Below are 20,914 nucleotides of genomic sequence, written 5' to 3' on the forward strand. Positions count from 1 at the left end.
GAATAATTACTTTTTCACCATATAGAACCTCATCTGAACCCCTTTTTTTACGTCTTGGTATATTAAAATTAACGGATATTCACAATGTTCAAGTTGCCAGTTTTATGTTTAATTATTTTAAAAACCAACTTCCTATTTCTATGATTGATATGCTCTGTAAACGTACCAAATTTCACAATTACAATTTAAGAACTTCTCATTTAAACATTTTTTTTTCTTTTGCTAGACTTACTAAAACTAAATTTTTTATAACTATATCAGGTCCTAATTTGTGGAATCATATCCCGCCAAATATCAAAACGGCAATATCATTATTTACTTTCCGAAAAAAGTTAAAGAATCATTACATATCTAAATATTATACTGCTTAGTTAATATACTTATTATCATTATTTATACTCATATACTATTTAAGTTTATATAAAATATTAGTTGTTGTTTATTATTGCAATCTTTAATCTATACTATATATAATGTATATATAGTATATATACTATATATACAAATCCAAAGGCAAATTACTGAAAAAATGACAATGCTGTGGGTATCAGTAGCTGGATCTCAATGGAGATACAAAAAAAAAAAAAAAAGTGAAAAGCTAAATCAAAACGATAAAGTAAACAGCCAGAAAAGTTAGCAGAGCTTTCGGGCAACACTAGCCCTTCATCATTGCTATATATATATACATATATATGTGTACATATTTTTTTCATTTACCGATATCGGTATTTATTTCATTTATATCATGAAAATATAGAAATATGATTTAAATAATTTTGATAAAGAAGATGTTAGTTATGTTATTATACTGTAATTGTTATCCTTAATTATATAATTATATATTCTAGGTTTATTTTTTATTTTTTTAGTAATGTGTTTTGTTGTGGGTCCCTACGAGACAAGTTTTTAACTTCTAGAAGGGATCCATGATAATAATGACTACCTATTACTGCTTTATCTATGTTCACTTTAATATCTTTTTTCTACTTTGTATATATTCATTCATTATTATCTAAATAAATATTATCTGAAACATATAAATAAAAGAGCCCGCCACCTCAGTCCCACATGGTTGGGGGTGAGATAAGAAAAGAAGAAGACACCGAAAAAAATCAGAGCAGCATCAGGGTTTTCCCTTTATAATGCACACGGCACATATCACTGTGTCATGTCACAGTTCACACAAGATTCCCGATTGAAACTTTAGTCGCACATATCAATTGCATTTGTTGGTATGTTACACATTTTTGGAATATCAAACCACACCCTCATAACCTGCGTAACATCAAATTTACACTGTTTGTTGTAAACTGTGCATTGTTAAAATAAAGGCTCTTACAACACAGCCCATAGTTTGTGAAACATTGCTTTATAACATGAAATGTTTTGAGGTACAATTACCAATATAAAAAAGTTGTGCGCAAAATACTGTCACTTTTTGTCATTTACTTGATACAATTTACTGCATAATGTTGAATCTGAAGGAAAACGTTACTCTCACAGTGTCATGGGGGATATATACAGAAATTGTTCTCACTGAATGGCAACATAGCAATGAATATTTCATGTAATATTACTAGGTCGTTAAATGGTCTGGCTCACATTTACTAATATTAATTGTTTTTTAATAGTGGGAAAAATATTTTGTTTATGCTTTTTTAGATACTATTAATTACTACTGAAAAGTATATGTTTGTCTTGTGAACAGGATTGCCACCTTTAAGAATAATAGTGAATGAATTCGCTTATGGTTATCTTTGGCAATTTGCCTTAATATATAAAAAAAATATTTAAAAAAATAAAAAAACAAAACATTAAATTAAATTTACCTCTTCAACAGGACACAAAGAAAAGTGTTTTTCTCCCCTTAGATTATGTATGCCACATCGAAAACGCATCCACTTCAAAGGAACAGGCCTTTCTAAATCTGTCATAAACTCATCAATAACCTTTTTGAGATCACTAAAGCTCTTATCTGTTGTTTCTTTACTGTTCTCGATGGCAAAATAATGGTTATTATACACATGTACTTTCAGTTTTTCTCCAAGTGCACCTCGAAGCTCTTTAAATACCTTTTTTGCCTAATAATAAAAAATTTATATTCATATCATAACATGGGTCAATTACTGTAATTTATTCTAATTAATATTCAAAAACTTTGTTATGATAGACTCGGTACTACTACTTACTATAGTAATCGCAGGTTAGACTTGAGTAATAAAATTACTTGATACACTACTCCAGGACTAAGTTTCTTTACATTTGCTTATAAACCTTGTATCTTTAGTAGTTGAGTATTTACCTCAGTATTTTGTTCTTTTTCAGTCTTACCAAGCTTCCCCTTGTGTGTACCCACAATAAGGATAGTTGGTTTGTGAACTCCCTTTGCTTTGTTTTTCCCCACAATACGACTATGAGAATAAACTGACAGGATGTAAGATAATATGAACTGGAGGTTAGTCCAATGATGTTGACGCCTTTTCTAAAAAAAAAAAAAAAAAAAAAACAAAATTACCTTTTTGATTTAAAAAAAAGTAAACGCTTTTTTTTCTTTTTTCTTATCAAGAAGACTTGTTCCAGCACAACAACTACAATACCTTAATTAGTCTTACAATACTTACGCCATTAGGATCAATGACGATAGCACGATCTTTAAGGTTCATACTGAGATCAAACACTACGATGTAAAGTGCTTCTGATGTTATGAAGATCTGGAAAAAATAATGTGCTTGAAATTCAAATATTTTATTAATATTCTTAAAGGCCTATGAACGGTAGTGGTCCCTAACATAAATAAAGACTATTATTATATATTACATAGCCTATGTAAATACGCAAACGTGATTGGTTGAAACTGCATCACATGACTAACGCTGCGAGGATCGTAAATCATATATATACTCAAGAACGATGATATTGACTGAGTAATTTTTGCGTAATTATCGTGTCCCTGTCATTAATCATATAAATTCTCGAGTACGATGATATTGACTGTGTAATTTTCGTAAATAAACAAAAGTCATCTACTGGATCTTGAACTCGCGATGAAATTGTCCCTCCATCACAAGACAACGCTTCACAAATGACAATTTAGTACCAATAGTCAATATTTAATTTAATCTTAATTGTAAAATAAAAATTTAATTACATTGTTAATTGAAATTAATTGAATATAAACTGTACATATTTAAAATATTTTTCTATGTCGTTTTTATAAACAAAACCTAATTTACAAATTTACATTTTCTCTAAAACCTTACATTTAAAGATGTATTGTCCCTTGAAACACAAAAAAATGAAGGTCAAAATATTCTAAATTTAAATTGGCCATATCAAAGAAATATTAAAGTTATTCACTTTAAGTCGAAAATTCAAGCCAAAAGCAACAAGTTTACGTAATTAACAGGTAAATTAGTTTGTTTACATTTCGTCTGGAAAATCGTCGCGGGCGAAAGTAAACAAAGATTTCAAACCACGAGTACGCATTATGCATATGCTAATTACGATTGTTTACAACTCGTCACGGTTGAAAAAGTATTTTCACACAGATCGTGAGGAAGTTTAATGATTATGCATACAGAGTAGCCAAACAAGCGCGTTTCATTATGGGATATGTTTTGATCGAAAACTTTGACTGGAAGTCAAAGTTATTTTTTTTAACATAAAAACGTCTATATTTCAGTTAAATGATTTTTTTTTCGATAAATTTTTGGTGATAGTTAATAACTATTATGATACTTCAAAATGACCCACCTTTTTTCGAAATCTGTTATTTTTTATTTTTTTTGGAATTAGTCAAAGGGACAATACATCTTTAAAATATCTGTATAATATCTAAATTATTGTTATAATATTTTATATTTGTAATTTTATGTAAATATTATTTGTTTTATGTTGAGGACCCCTTCTGAAACAAGCTTTCGAGCTTAAAGGGTTATCCTCTGCTATTCCATATTTTGTAACTTATGTTGTGCAAATTGTTTGATCTGTCATTTTTTATATTTTTTATATGGATGGCAATAAATATTACAATTACAATTATGCGCTGCGCCACAGAACTTGCTGGAAGAAGTTAATCAACTAAACTATTTAAACTATGCATACATAGCGCCCTCATTTGTTATTAGTCCTCCCTAGATGTGATGAAAGACTGTTTGTGATTGGTTAATACTCACAGTAGTAACCGGTACGCGCGCGACGCACTGAACATCTGGCCGGTGATTCGGCTCGATCGAAGAAGACAAATTATTATTTATTCGGCTTACTTGATAATAATATTATTATTGTTAATGTAGGCTTTTTGATGGAAATTCTTCTGTTATTATTTAAACGACCTAGGCTAGTGAATATTTTGTTGCCAAGGAATCATTAATTAGTAATTATCTGTATATTATTCTTCGAAAGGTAAGGACAAGGTGTATGGGCAGCTTGTTTACATACAATACAAAAAGGAGGCCTAGCCTAGCTACCCGACCCAGCAGATATTCTACTTGTTGTTGGCTATGTAATAGCTTCGGGAAATATATATTCCCTCGAACATAATATCATTCCCTCGGGGAAGTCAAATCTTATATTTAACCTCTAAGCAGTCAATATATGTGTACTGCGATAGGTATATTCTACAACATTTTAGCAGGCCTATACGATATTGCTCCATATTTCTCTCTTAGGAAGATATCATGGAGGGTTTTATAAACGAAATGTTTGGTTGCATCGGTAGATTTTTAAGTGTCGGCGATAAAGTTAGTTCCGGGTTCAAGGTGAGTCAACATCTTGTAACTAAGTTGGCTGTTGGTGGCAATAGCCATTTTAGTTTTTTGTTTATTTTCGGACCGCGAGTGTGAAAGTATAGTAGTTAGCAAAACAAGAATTATACATACTGCAAATTAAATATATTCATAAAGCATCGGAGTATATTGTGGGAATAGTATATAAAATTACATCAGGAGAACTGATGATAAGACCTTTTGTTTAAAATCAAGTGAATCCCAATAGCCGAGTTGTTTAATAAGCTGGCAGGTCTGTATAACTTTTCCCTATCTGTGTCCCATTAGGACCATAGGATATACTTCTTCCCATGTTGCAAGCCGTCTAAAACTTCTTCCGTCTTAGGCCAAAACGGCCCACTGTGTCATGGAAGTTAGTTTCAAAAGATGTTTAAACTAAAATAATGTATTAATTATACCAATTAGGATGGTATTTATTGAATAAACGGCCAACACCTCCCCAATAAAACATCACTTAAAATAACTTACACGATGAATACCATGGTATATCAATTGTCCACCATGATCATAGATGTTGAATGTTTCTTTCAATGTCTCTTCCTTATTTTCCTTAACTTTCTTGATCACATCTTTATCTAACTGCTGTTCTGTATCAAATGGAATGTCAGTACCTGTAGTTAAAACAGATTTTTTTTTGTAATACTCCACATGCAAAAAGCACCATTGTAGTAATCTCATTATCATAGTTATCATCACTATCATCATTATATAGTCATTAAAAATTCATCATTGTTGTTGTTATTGTTTGTTATTATAATCAATGTTTTCATCTTCATTATCATGAATGTTGTAGTTTTTGTCATAATCATTGTCATCATCATCATTGTAATTGTCAACAATATTATACTCATAACAATCATTCTCATCATTGTTTTTGTATACATAATCATTATAGTCAACGTTTGAGTTGTCATTGTTTTAGTCATTATCTTTATAAATTGTAAAGTAATTTTTAAATTATTTTACTCACATTTAATCATAATAAATATACAATAAAATTTCTAAAAGTTCTTTAGTCAAGTTGAAAAATATTTCTATTAGAAAAACAACAATTAATTTATAACTGCAAATAATTAATTAATACAGCAGATACAGTATTACCTCCCAATTTAATGGCTTTAAAACGGCACTATCAAGGTACAGCATAAACTCCACTATATTGTGAATGGGATCAAATCTCAGGATTGCACATGTTATGTTACAGTCATTAAAAAGTTTCATCATCAAAAATTACATAATACTATTGTTTAAAAAAACAGAATTTTAAAAGTTACAAAAAATAATCATTACCATGACTGCTCTGTTTGTCATGATCATCATCTTTGCTCTGTTTGTCATGATCATCATCTTTGCTCTGTTTGTCATGATCATTATCACTGCTCTGTTTGTCATGATCATCATCTTTGCTCTGTTTGTCATGATCATCATCTTTGCTCTGTTTGTCATGATCATCATCTTTGCTCTGGTTGTCATGATCATCATCCTTGCTGTGGCTGTCATGATCATCATCTTCGCTGTGGTTGTCATGACCATCATTTTTGCTGTGGTTGTCTTTCCTACTGGTGTGTTTGTCATTAATATCATCATCATGGCCCTCAATATTTCCAGACTCATCACCATCTTTAGGTGGTTTCTGGATAACCTAACTCATATAATGAAAACAAACCTTATAAATAGTTAAATATTCTTTATAAATCATACTGTTAAATTATTGAAACAGTGCTCATATTCGGAACATGATCTCATAACCGCGTCGAGCATAGCTCATCGCCGATAAGCGATATTGATTTAAATATTCTTTATATTTTTACCTAAATAGAAAATACATTTACTTTCCAAAGCACATTATTTTTGATTTGCTTGTTAAAGAATCATTGATTTACATTAAGAAAACAAACCCCTCAGTTTAGGCTAGTAATAATAGTATAAATGCAGATATGAATATTCTCATTTATCCAGGTAGTGTAATTTTTTTTTTGGAAAGATATTAATCTAGTTCACTAGATTGATATCTTTCCGAAAAAAAAAGTATAAATGCTCTTTGTATTATTTTAATGTTTTAAATAAAATGTTGTTGAAATACGTTTTCAGTTTTCATTCTTCTCATTTTGTCAGCGACAAATTTTGTATACTGTTTTGAGGGATTACCTGAAAATAACAAAACAAAGTTAATTATTTCTGTAGGTTCTTGGGTTGATGTAAGTGAATAATATTTGATTATTAGGTTACCACTTTCAAACTAATTGATAATGTAAATTGCATGAAATACAATCCTGAAAGAAGCAAACCATCAAATGTTTTGCATCAGAAAAGATCAGGAGTAACAATATTTAATATGTATAATATAAAAAAAAATCATGCAGAAATCAGCCAGTTACACGACTGTTCATATCAACATTAACATAGAATTCAACAATATACTACTGTGTGTCAGTAGTGGTATTGATCTCCAGTTTATCTTTCAATAGTGTATCATAATTCACAGCAAGAGGGATGAAAAGCTAAATTAATTTATGTTTACCACTATCGTCATGATCTTCTGTCCATGTTGTGCTTACAGTTCTTATCACTGCTATTCCATCTGTAACATCATGTTTGGGGTTAAATCTGAAGTGAAAATCAGTTGAAACCAATAATGAACTTGGGTCACTTTTAAGTGCTGTAAACATTATGCTTGGAGTTAAATTTGAAGTGAAAATTATTTGAAACCATTAGTGAACTTGAGTTACTTTTAAGGCTGCTATATTAGGGAATTAGGGTTATTAAAATGAATCATATTTTTTTAATAGTTAACTCTCATATTTCATAGTTAATTTCACTGTCCTACTACTACTTACTCTTTTCCAAGACATGCATTTATTAGGCAAGTTTTACCTACTCCTTCCTGCCCAATCACTTTAAGCATTCCAAGATTGATTTTGACAGATCCCTCAGTCAATGCCTTAGCGTACACTTCGTGAACATCTGTACCATGAGCAGTAATAGCAGATGGAATATTCTCATCTGATAAAATATAATTTTATTATATAAAAACCAACCATGCCATATAATGCTAAGAAATAAAAAATCAATAACTATTTTCTTTTGTGATAAATTTGTTTAAATCAATTAATGCAATGACTTCAAATGGCAATTAATTCAGCAAGCATATTAATGTTCATGTATAATACAGTAGAGCCCCTCGAGCTTTGGGACACCTCTAGTAAGCAGACAATGGCAAAGCAAGGGCAATATATATTTTACCGCTACGGCCAACCCCTACTCAGTGGACACTCTTATTAAGATGACAATTTAAATGAAATGCATGAATCTACTTAGATGTTATATAAAACAAATAATGAATGTTTTTATATTCGTGGAATGGTACAAATAATTTCATTTTCATAATCACAGCCTTGTGTACATTCTAAGAAGGTGGAAGAAAGTAAGGTATAATGTTAAAAAAGTACTGGGGTTTGAAAACAAAACATAACCGATATTCTACACAACATTTCAAGAAATAAACAGATCTGCATTGCAAAACGAGTTGTAAAACTATGGGATCTGTGGCCATTTTTTTTAGTTGATGATAACAATATATTATTTTAATATGATAACTGAATTGTTAATTTTTTAAATCTGAATAATAATGATGGCTAGATTATGAAAACAATAAAGTCTAGTGTTTGCCAATCAGATTATAGGTCAAGCCTTTTATTTAAGAATATTGACAGATTGCAGTAACTCTCTATCATCTTGGACGTCTGTGAGAAAGTAAAATTGAACACTAACCACAAGACTTATCATACAGCCAACATGGTACTTTACAGGAGATAATTAATAAATATAAGCAACTCACTCCTTGGAAATAAATCTTAAGTTAAAGTCTAAATCTGCCCATAGTACTGTTTTTATAGTTATTTAGCCTCAGTTAAATTTAACATTACAATAGCCACAATATTATGTTCTAAAAGTTTGGTTCAACAGGATTTAAGATAAACAATAAACTATTATATACTGTACCAATACTATTCATAGAATCCATTTCAATATAAACAAGATAGTGATGACACATCTTGATATATAGACAGATATATACTGTTTCAGTATGTTGTCCAAGGTAACCCTTTGCAAAAAAACAACCTATGTTTCAACTTTCATATACATTCGTATACTATATACGTTCGTATATGACGTATACTAAATATATACTAAATCACTTTAAGCATTCCAAGATTGATTTTGACGGATCCTTCTTTCGAGGCTTCATTGTACGCTTCTTTAAAGTCTCTCCCATGAACAGCAATAGCAATCGGAATATCCTTTTAAACTAATAACAAAATAATATTTAAAGGAACACATTTGTGAGAGTGAACAAAGTAAAATAAATTTTTTTTTTTTGGGTCTTATTTCATACGCATCTAACAGCAAGCAACTCGCCAATTACGGGATGGATAAACTTGAGGCTCAGGGAGTGGAGTTGGAAGAGTCATGTCCAAATTAGTCGTACCTTGGGATTGGAAGGCCAACATGTTAACCACCAAGCTACACTACACTACTTGAATGTAAAGCTAAACTCTAGCTTTACTCTTTCTACAGTTTTTTTGTGATGAATTAAATAATTTATTATCTCTATAAATTGGAATTATGTTCTTGAATCTTAATGCAATGACTTTGATATTAAATTAAAGACCCCTTCCCTGCAATTTTGGACGTTTTTTGGAAAATAATACATATATATCACTTTAAAAACATTAAACCATGTCATTCCTTGTCTTAAATGTACGTTTTATGGTAAATTATGATAAAAAGTGAGAAACAATGCACTACCTAAGTAGCTCGCGGCGATCGACCTCTAGTGGACGGTCTTAGGCCTAGCCTAGCTAGGCTTAGTTTTGTAGGCCTAGCTGGTAAACATCGGTAACGTACGAACATCGTACGCTAGCTATATACCTAGCCTGACGTTGTATAGTTGCTGCATTAATTGTCTTTCTATTTTTGCCAGACTCCGTTGATACAAATTGGGGAAAACCCGGTATTTTCGCTGAAAAGTTAGGAGTCTTCCATTTGTTTTGATCGATCGAAAAGTGGGCGAATTACAGGTGAAAAACAAAAATATCAATCCGCGCGCAATGCATTTTGGGATTTATAGCGGGCCGCTATAATTATTAGAATCGACTTATTTTTCACATTTTAAACCTTTTAAAGACGAAAAGAGTTATCGCAATAGGACCATATAGTATTATTTTTACATTAAATATAGTTTGTGATCTTAAATTAGATCTAAAAAACGTAGGGAAGGGGGCTTTAATTACTCCACCAACTATAATTAGTAATAACATTTTAAACCAAAAGATTTTCTAATTTTGCAGTTAGAAAATCTGTTTAAATATAGTTTATTCTTCCCAATATATGAGTTTCAGTTTGGTTTGAGCCAGCTATTTATTACATTGTAATCAGTCTGTGAAAAGGGAAATCCCCATATTTCTTCAGTTACAATGCACTGTGTGGTGGGGCTTAACCTATCTATTTATGTCTAATAACAATCATAATTAAGTGACTCTAATTGCATATTATTTAAATATATACCTTGTTACTGTGTGTATGACCATTTAATTTAAATAAATTCAAATGATAAGTTTCCAGGGCTGGTAATAAACCAGCAATATCATTATTAATTTTAAACTATGTCTATTATGAAAATGCATGTCAATACTAGTCTGTAAGACACTAGCCATGTGCCAGCACTGACGGTTGTACATATACAAATATGAACTTAGGGGAAGCTTATTAGCACTTTAAAAACAAGTTCTTTTAGATGACGCTTGATGTATAAACTATTGTCTATATGATTACAGAAATATGTGACTGTTAACATAGGGATGTAATTTAATAAACCACAGTATCAAGTGTAATTAAAATGTGATGATCACCGTAATTAGTGAACTTTTCCATAATTGTGTTTTATTTGATCTAGCTATGCACACACAAGTTCAGATTAGTAAAGAATAGGTGAAGGCCTGGGTAGAATATCTCATGCACTACGTAGTAATCGACCCTCTAGGCAAGACATTATTGCAATAAAATTAGAAAGGCTAAGACTCTAACTAGCTAGGCCTACAGTAAGAGTTGTTGTAGGCTACTGCTGTAGTTTTAACTTTGTGTGGCTTTTTGGTGTGCGTGAGGAAGTGACCTGTGTATAAGACGCACCTACAATTTAGAGGTCAAATTTGTGCATCAAACACACCAAGTAGTATAGAAAGAAAAACTGTTTTCATAGCATAGCTTGGTGATCAATCTAATCTTCATTCTTATATACAGTATATTATCTACCGAGTACAGTAATACAAAAACATATTTTGTAATAATAAAAAATACAAAACTTACATAAAATGTTACTCGAATATTAGGATACAACACAATTTAACTCTAAATTACGAGGCAATAATGCGAATAATGTGGAATGGTAAAGATGACAAACTAGTATTCGACAAAAATATTTCATAAGCCTACAGTATATCAATACACTGGTGTCTAACATTAGACCAGTGAAGGTTTCATAGTACAAATTAAGATGATTGCAAATTTTATAAGATGAAGTCATTTGTATTTTATATTGCTTTATCAGTTGTTAATTTCCATGTTGATCATGAATGTAAATATTATGTGTGTATTGTTTTGTTTGTGTTTTTCTGCCAAGAAAACAATTATCATTGTACTATGAATGACTTAATAAATCAAATCTGAATCTGAATATGTTCAAATTTATGTACAGCACAATACACAATTTTAAAATTGTCAACTTATGTCGCAATTACTGTGGAATGCTTCTTTTATAAAATAAAAATGGTGTGTTTAAAATACTCAAAATCAATTTCGCAGACCTTTAATTTTGAGCATAACAAAATTGTTTGCACTGCGCACACACTTTTGTGCACATAGCGTACATAGCATAGAAATACTATTTTTGCAATTAATTTCAATTGAGTGTTGGTGTCCTTAGGACCTAACCTAAAATGGCCGAGCTGGATACAACAGGTTGTGGGCCCAGCATCACAAGCTCTAAGCGACTTTATTTTGACGGGGAAGCAGAACATTATGAATTATGGTCCACTCATTTTCTGCTAGCCCATCTGGATGGAGTTGAATTTGCATTCAAAGCAAGTATTAATAGTAATTTATGTAATGGTAATTTATTAGTAGATTGCGGGGCAACATACCATATCATAAATGATAAATCAAAATTTATAAACCTTGATAAGAGCTTCAATCCAGATACCCATTTTATAGAATTGGCTAATGGCACTAAAACAAATGGGGTAGTCATTGGTAAGGGAGATGCTAATGTTCTAATATATGATGTAAATGGCAATCAACACAAAGTCACTCTTGAAAATGCTTTATATGTTCCCTCATATAAACAAGATATTTTGTCAGTTCAGGCTGCGGCCAATAAGGGAGCACAAATTAATTTTGAAAAATATTCAGCCCAACTTAAGGCTCCTAATGGCTCTATTTTCAATATTGTAAAGGAAAATAGATTATATTATTTAAATACTTGTAATGATGATTCAGTTAATATGACTTGTGACCTACAAGGTTGGCACAATGTTTTAGGGCACTGTAATTATGATGATATATTGAAACTACCTAATGTAGTAGATGGTATGAACATACAGGGAAGATGTGATAAACCCAAAATTTGTGATATATGCACTATTAGTAAAATGATGCAAAGTAGAAATAGAAAGCCTGATGTCCGTGCAAACAAACTCTTAGAATTGGTCCACACAGATCTGGCTGGACCAATTGACCCAGTCTCTAGAGAGGGATTTAAGTATGCCATATCATTTACAGATGATTATTCAGGAGCTGTGTTTGTATACTTCTTGAAAAATAAAAGTGACACTATATCTGCCACAGAAAGGTTTCTGGCAGACTCTTCCCCACTGGGAAATGTAAAGTGTATTAGGTCAGACAATGGCTGCGAGTTCACTTCAAAGGAGTTTAACTCACTCCTTACAAAGAATCGTATAAGACATGATACTTCTGCACCCTACTCCCCTCACCAAAATGGGACTGCCGAACGAAACTGGCGAACATTATTTGAGATGGGTAGATGTTTGATTGCACAGTCAAATTTAGGCAAAGATTTTTGGCCATATGCAATTCTAACTGCGGCATATATATGTAATCGATGTTTTAACAATTGTGTACAACAAACTCCATATTTTATGATGACGGGTCGAAAACCCAATTTGTCCAACATGGGAGTATTTGGATCTGAATGTTATGCATACAAGCAAGACAAAAGTAAATTAGATGATCACCTAATTAAAGTTACTTAAATAGACATAGGCTAGCCCTACCCACACAGTGCATCGTAACTGAAAAAATATGGGGAAATATGGGGATTTCCCTTTTCATTCAGTTGAAGTAGAGACTGATTACGATGTAATAATAAAGGCAATCAAACAAAATTATATCATTTGATTCTAATAAATATGTATCAAATCATCATTAAAATACCATTGTTTTGATTGTAAAATGTTTAAATTTCGGCCTAGAAATAAGTGCGTCTTATACATCGACTACATAAAAAATACTAATATTTCAGTCTCCGTTATGGGTGCGTCTTATACACAGGTGCGACTTGTACACCGAAATAAACGGTTTGTTTTTTAATGTTTATATAGGATAAGAAATTATTTAAGGGCCTAATATAATATACTTTTTTGCAACAATAAAGCTGTATTTCAGTACTATTAACTTCCATAATACTGTAGTGTACTATATAATTTCTCTGCATAACTCAGATTTTAGTAGGTAAAAAATGTCTCTGTAAGCTGATTAAAACAACCGAAATTGCTCTGAGAGCCAAAGCTTCCCTGGACCCCGGCTCGCTGCATTCGCAAAATACTTGGTGTCAAGTCTCTAATGCATTCTGGCTACGTAAAAATACAGGACTTGAAAACATTCTTTATTTTTTAAGGGTGATGCTGATATAAAGCATTATAACACTTAATTCATTATTATCTTTAAACAACTTTATTTTCAAATATGACACTATCATGGTCATTCCCCTATTTAAAAATCAGTTTGGAAACATAGCATTTTACCGGTGATATCTAAGGGTATGTTCAGATTTATGAAGCATGCATTCATACAGCAAAGGGTTTTGCAAACTGAAGTGCCACAGATCAGAGTGAACATATGGGTATGTAAGAGAAAACTTGATTGGTTGGAGGTCAAAATGGTTAATGTTTGACTTTCATAAAGTCTTGTACATTGAGCTTTCAAAACCAAAGACAGGTTAATTACACCCTTTTCCTAGTTTAGACACACAAAGTTGTGCAAAATCATGTCTGAACAAGATCTTGGATATAAAAAGATGTTTGAGCTGTTAAAAAGCTATCTCACTGAACCAAATAATTCAATGATTAGGTTAAGAAGAAACAATTCAGTAACTGTTCCGTATTGTTGGTTGACAGAAATACAAACATTATAGTTAAAAAAGACATTAATGTTATTTTTTTTTGCTTTTTGTGTCACGTATGTGGACCCAAGTTGCATGGTCATGACATAGCCATTCCATCTGGGAAATCCTTGCGCAACCACTGGTAAAAAAATTGATATTTTGAAATTAGGATAATGTTTAATTAACTAACCATCAAGAAATAGATTCTTTAAATGAGTGGTATTCATAATCTTATCATCACATTTAACACCAATGAAATCTTGTTCCAAGCATCGACTGAGATCATGTAAATGAGGCTTCTCTGCTGGATTACAAGCATTACACAACACACATAGATCGTAGCCAACTCTTTCTCTAGTGACAAGCACAGTTTTTAGTTGATGCTTTAGATACCTTAACACCTACAAACCAAATAGAAATGAAGAGCTTAAGTTAAACATATGTTTTCATTACATTTGAGTGTTCATTGTTGTTCATTCAAAATTGTATATAAACACATATCATCATAATCCTTACCTCTATGCAGAAGCTTGGCTGCGGTTTTTTCATTCGTAATCTAGTATTGACATCAATTTCAATTAGACGAGAAATTTCAAGCTGATGAGGAAACTTTTCTTTGTTAACTTAACTTAAATAATAAATATAAAACAGTACCATTGTATTAATGGTACTAAAATATTTTTTCCATAGTTCAATATTTATTCATTAAAATGAAAATAGTAAGTTGAAGCCAAGGCACTTGACCTTTGACAAAATTGACTGAAATCTTTTAAAATTGTGCTGCTTTTTACAGTTTTTCTTAATTAAATATATTGATTTGTAACATTAAATAAATATATAAATGAATTTCCAAACCTTTAATGCATGCCTGTTGTCAATTTTTACTGCGCCTAAATTGACTCCATGATCCCTAAAGACAAATTCACTGCGATTTTGAAACACATATGGTTCGTCACGTATACCTTTGACTTCCATCAAGTCCAGAAATGCAACAACCAATGTATTGTATACATCATTGGGAAGAAAGTCCATAGGCATAAGATAGATCGATATCATATTTTTCTCGTCCGTTTTAACTGTAAGACTCTCTTTCTTGGTTTGCATCCGAGATGGAACCAGAAATACCCGATCACCTTCGGTTACCTGCAGATGTAAGCAAAGTGTTGTGGATTAGAAAACTACGAGTAACATTTAAGCTAATTTAAGTTATAGCCAATTTAAAATAAGATGTTACCTTCAATATCTCAAAGATCAAACCAAATGTCTTCATTACTTCAGTAAAGATTTCAAAGCGATGTGGATCTTCCTCTAATTCATGTTCCCATAAATACCGTAGCAGTCTTTCCTCCAGTATTCCTTTCTCATCAAGCCTTTTCCACAGCACCCTCATTTGCTTCTGCATAAAAAACACCTTACTTCTACTCCACACAGTATACAATCACATGTCAATACATGTTTCAAATTAAGCAACTTGGTTGTCAAGAGTGTTTGCCAACATAATTATTAGGCCTAAATTCGCACTTTATGTATAATAATAAAATACTTACCACTTTAATAGACGGTCTAATTACCGTGATTACTTTTGTCACCATTTGAATCATCATTTGAAGGTCTATTATCACAGTGTTTTTCAGTTTTTTGTTAGAACTCGAATACAAAATTATCCCACTATCATTAAGATATGTTAGAGCAGCGAAGAACCCCTCTTTGGAAATTCCACATTGAGTGCCTATCCTAGAAGCCTAATAAAAAATTGAAATTTAAATAAATTAAAAAACAACAATCATACCTAATAACTACATGTCACAGTTGGCATTTGTTGCAGTTGCATTTACTCGTAGAGCCTGGAGCGAAGCCAAAAAAATAAAATGATAAGATGATAAACACATTTTCCTGTTTTGAGGGTTCGGTTTCATCAGCAAAACAGGTAACAATTGCATGTACAGTATGTCTAACATACAGTTCTGTATTTAGCGTTCAATTATGTTTCAAAAAATGTTTTTAAAATGTAATACACATTTAAATCCCAGTACTGTAATATGGCTGTAAATACAGTCTGCATCGCTAAAGTGTTCACTTTAGCTTTGTGTATATCTGTTAGGAAAAGGCTATAACAGTTAAAAAACAATGAAACTTGTCATATATGTTATATTAAGTTGGATACCACAATCAAAACTTTACCTCCTCAAATGTAATACACAATTTGGTTTGGCCTACAATTTGCAACCTTTCCTGTAAATGAAACCACTTTACTGGAACTTCTCTCATCATTTCCTTCATGTATCTACCAACGTTTCGCCTGAGTTTTTTAATACCTTCATGTGACTTCACAGTGTTATCGATCATGTACATTTCACGATCTACATGGTCAGCATATGGCATTCCTTCCATTTTATCAAACATTTTCTTGTACATCTTCATGACCTTCAATTAATAAATGTATTCATAATGGTTTACTAAATAACTAGTTTCTACCTAACTGCAATCTTTCATTTATTGTTTCATGCTATTTTACTTCAATCATAACTTCAAATGAGGGAATCTCAAACACATGTGTCTTTGCCTACCAACATTACTATTAAGTATTATGTATATTTAGGTGATCATTTAGAGTAAAATGATCACCTATTGTTATTGTACAAAATCTTTAATATTCTTCTTCTTCTTTCGGTACACTTTTTTGTGTAACAATTATCTCAAAAAGTTAAATGTCAATGATCACAAAAATTTCACAATATCTTTCAAATACTGTAACTTTAATCCTAATAAGCTTTTCAGCGTGATCACTCAACCGTGCATCATTTATACGCCATTTTGTGAAATCACATTATCAATAATATCTCCATAATTCATTATAACATATCAATGAAATTCACTACACGTAAACTTCAGGACAAGGGTAAAAATATTAGCAAATAAAAACGCAGGCGCAGGTCATGCGCGTGAAATCGCGCGTTAAAAATTTAAAAAGCTCAAAATTAAGTTTTGATCAATTTAGAGCATGAATTAGGCCATTTGCGTGTTTCAAAAAATTACTGCGCAAAAACAATTTTTACAAATCGCATTCTACTCACCATCTTTAGTACATTCCCTAAATAACGCTATACAAGCACGTTAAAAATGACAAAATGCGCACATTAATTTTACAAAAGTTCTGAAAATGGTGAAAAATAGGTCTTTTTTAAAATGAAAATAATTCTTCAGAATGCAAGATGACCCCCGATTTTTTTAACTTATTCTGGAAGCCATTGAGTTGTAGATATGAATTCATGTACACATTTTACGTACAAAATGTTTTGACGTCATCAAATGGCCACTTGAATTTAAAAATTAGGATTTGTTATCTTTTTGTGTAGATTATCACATTCAACAGAGCGCATCTTGGTTATGTGTGCTCGAATTTCGCACAACTTTCAGTATGTGCTTGCTTAATTAATTATCTTTATCATGAGTTGACACTATCTTCATTTTAATGACGTCATCACGTGTAAAAACTTGAATAACGTAGGCCGTGTAATTTCACCTTCGCAGTAAATTTGAATATCTTACAGCTCTTCAGAATTGAAGGTTACCTTGATGATTATAATTTATTATGAAAGCTGATAAAATGTAGATATTAATTCATATAAAAATTAAGCCTATTGGATGTTGTGACGTTAACATATGGCCAGTTGAAGTGAAAAAGTAGTTGTTTCATATTTTTCGTCAAAGTTATACACAATTCAAAGAGCGCGCACAGCGCTTCTACGTGCCAAATTTTTTTCCAAATCTTATATTTTTTTGCACAATTAATTATCTTTCGAAATTGTCATCTTAAAGTTTAGTTTGATAACGTCATCATGCCAAAAAATTAGAACATGTGTGTCCCGTAATTTCACCTATGCTACACTGTATATAGATATACAGTATATACTGTACATATTGTATATGGCATATAGGCACAACTCAGCACTATAATAGGATGGCATACATCAACATTTTCCGATCGTATGTTAACGTACGTGCATGTTTAAAAAAAATTAATTTCAGTAAAATGATAAAAATGATCACCTATAATTCGTCAAAGTGACGAATTAAATTCTAGTTTTTTTTCTTGTTATTGTCAGGATCTTTTTTTATTGGTTATAAAAAATATTATATTATTATTAAAGATGTATTGTCCCCCAAAAACATGAAAAATGAAGATAATTTAAATCAGACTTTGAATATGTTATTTTGTAGTTTTAATCAAGTTAATCACTTCCATAGAAAAAAAAACGAAAAAAAAAATGTTTTCACTTATAAAATGACAAAATAAATGGTTAAATTCAACCAAAAATCCATTGGCTGGCAGCCAATTTGACCATTTTTTGCTTTAAATTACATTTTTCTCAGGTAAATACATTTTTTTTCGATCTAATTTTTGGATAAGTGGATAACTATTATGTTACATTAAAATGGAATATTCAACAAAAATTTTTTTCAGAATTATTTTTTCAGGGGGACAATACATCTTTAATTATTAATTATTATTAAAATATTATTAGTTATCCGCTTAGTAGCGGATAACTCCTTGTAATCGTCCTGTTACCTTTTTTTTTTGTTATTGTCAGACTCTTTTTTTTAAATTTTTTTTATTTTTTGCGGATAACCCTCGTGATTGTAAATATCTTTTTCTTCTTCTTTGTTATTCTTCTTTCTTTCCCGGATAATCATGTGTTTTTCTCTTGAATTATGATTTTACAGCCTTTCTTAGTCATTTTAAAAAAGATTGACATCATTTCAAATTAAAATGACGTCATACGAACACGTTGATTTAGACCATTTGCACGCGTTTTAGTTGCAAAAGTGACAAAATATTGTCAAAATTTTGAATATATTATAGCTCCTCAGGATCATCCATGACCCCCAATTTTTTAAATTTAATATGTAAGCAGATATGTTGTAGATATAAATTCGTGCAGAATATTTACCCCTCGGATGTTATGACGTCATCGTATGGCCACACGAATGTAAAATATAAGAATTTTGACTCTTTTGTTATTGCTCATCACATTAAATAGAGCGCATCTCGCCTATACGTATTCAATTTCCTACGATATTTTATTACTGTCTAGGTCAATCAACTGTCTTTTGCATGAGTTAAAAATATGTTAATTGTTATGACGTCATCATGTCTAAAACTGTAAATAACGTGGGTCACTTATTTTCATAAATTTTAATCTGTTATAGCTCGTCAGAATAAAAAGTGATAATCATGGATAAAACATTTTCCGGAAGCTATTGGATTGTAGATACGAATTCATGTGAATATTTTGCCAATCAGATGTTGTGACGTCATCATATGGCCAGTTGAATTCAACAAGTCATATTTTCATCTCTTGCATAAAATATTTTAAGTAAATTTTCTTTTGGATGATCCAAAGTCGAATAAAATTCGTAAACTTACGTTTTTTACTCTAGCTTTCGCTGGTCAACGACGCAGCTTAATCATGAGTGAGTCTCTGTGACTTGGACTTGTTACCATTAGATCTCGTATATGGTATAGCGCCATCTATAGATCATGCAGGTTTTCCCAAATGGGATTGTCGGGGTCTCCTCTTTAGTAAGTTGTTGTACAATTTTGGGAGTTCCAAACCGCCGTCGTCTCTGTTCATAGTGTTACCATGTTTTCTTATTTTTGTTTTGTGGAGTAAAATAAGTGTTGACATTGTAACTAGATAAGCAGCGTCTAATTCTTTCTGATATTCTTGGTATGTATGGTATCCCTGGATCATCCAAAAGAAAATTTACTTAAAATACTATACAGTGATCCAGATGAACCTTTTTACTAATCTTGCGTAAAAGTTCATTGCGTTTGAACGAGCGCATCTCTCTTTTACGTTCTCAAAATTCTTCAAATTTGTATTAATGTAATTATTTAGATAATTATCTTCTAAAATTGTTATCTTATATATGTCAATTTGATGACATCATCGTGTTAATAATTGGATTTAAAAGATGGGTCTCGTAATTTCGTCTGTGCTACACTAACATACAGTGTATTCTGTAAATACTGTAATATGCTGTATGCCACAAAATAGGTAAAATTCAGCACTGTAAACATACTTAATTCATAGGATAGGATGGCATAATAATTGTCGAAGTTCATATAGTTTAAAGTATGTGCATGTTGCGTTGGCGCGGATAACCCAAACTCGTCAAAGTGATGAGTTCAAATCTAGTTGGTTATCCGAAACTTAGTTGCAGGATAACCCTTGTGATTGTCACGATCTTTTTGGTTATCCGCAACTTAATAGTTGCGGATAACCCTTGTGATTATCTTTTTTTTCATCTTCTTCTTTGTTATTAGTTATCCGCATTCAACGGATAACTCCTTGTAACCATCCTGGATCTTTTTTTTTTTTTCTTTATTAGTTATCCGCATTCAGCGGATAACTCCTTGTAACCGTCCTGGATCTTTTTTTTTTTGGTTATCCGCAACTTAGTTGCGGATAACCCTTGTTATTGTCACGTTTCTTTTTTTATCTTCTTTGTTGGTTATCCGCAACTTAGTTGCGGATAACCCTTGTGATTGTAAATATCTTTTTTTTTTGGTTATCCGCACTTGGCGGATAACCCCTTGTTATTGTCAGGATCTTTTTTTTTTTTTTTTTTTTTTTCTTTATTCTTTCTTTCCCGGAATTTTGTT

General features: G+C 31.4%; 1 protein-coding gene across 2 annotated transcripts in view; it reads right to left on the bottom strand.

Moving 5' to 3' along the window:
- Positions 1–16,554, bottom strand: part of LOC144837850 (uncharacterized) — a 33,593-nt gene extending 17,039 nt beyond the window's left edge. For both annotated transcript variants that reach the window (XM_078693135.1, XM_078693134.1), the window contains exons 1-14: positions 16,426–16,554; positions 15,792–15,986; positions 15,479–15,640; positions 15,100–15,387; positions 14,761–14,841; positions 14,435–14,645; positions 7,625–7,790; positions 7,309–7,394; positions 6,871–6,935; positions 6,078–6,429; positions 5,256–5,398; positions 2,622–2,711; positions 2,303–2,482; positions 1,830–2,081 (exon numbers count right to left, since the gene is read on the bottom strand). In XM_078693135.1, coding sequence (XP_078549261.1) covers positions 1,830–2,081; positions 2,303–2,482; positions 2,622–2,711; positions 5,256–5,398; positions 6,078–6,429; positions 6,871–6,935; positions 7,309–7,394; positions 7,625–7,790; positions 14,435–14,645; positions 14,761–14,841; positions 15,100–15,387; positions 15,479–15,640; positions 15,792–15,986; positions 16,426–16,524 — 2,370 coding nt within the window. In that variant the 5' untranslated portion in view covers positions 16,525–16,554. The remainder of the gene's footprint in view (positions 1–1,829; positions 2,082–2,302; positions 2,483–2,621; positions 2,712–5,255; positions 5,399–6,077; positions 6,430–6,870; positions 6,936–7,308; positions 7,395–7,624; positions 7,791–14,434; positions 14,646–14,760; positions 14,842–15,099; positions 15,388–15,478; positions 15,641–15,791; positions 15,987–16,425) is intronic.
- Positions 16,555–20,914: the final 4,360 nt, after the last annotated feature.

Source organism: Antedon bifida, chromosome 3 (genome assembly GCF_963402885.1).
Source record: "Antedon bifida chromosome 3, ecAntBifi1.1, whole genome shotgun sequence".
NCBI lineage: Eukaryota > Metazoa > Echinodermata > Crinoidea > Comatulida > Antedonidae > Antedon > Antedon bifida.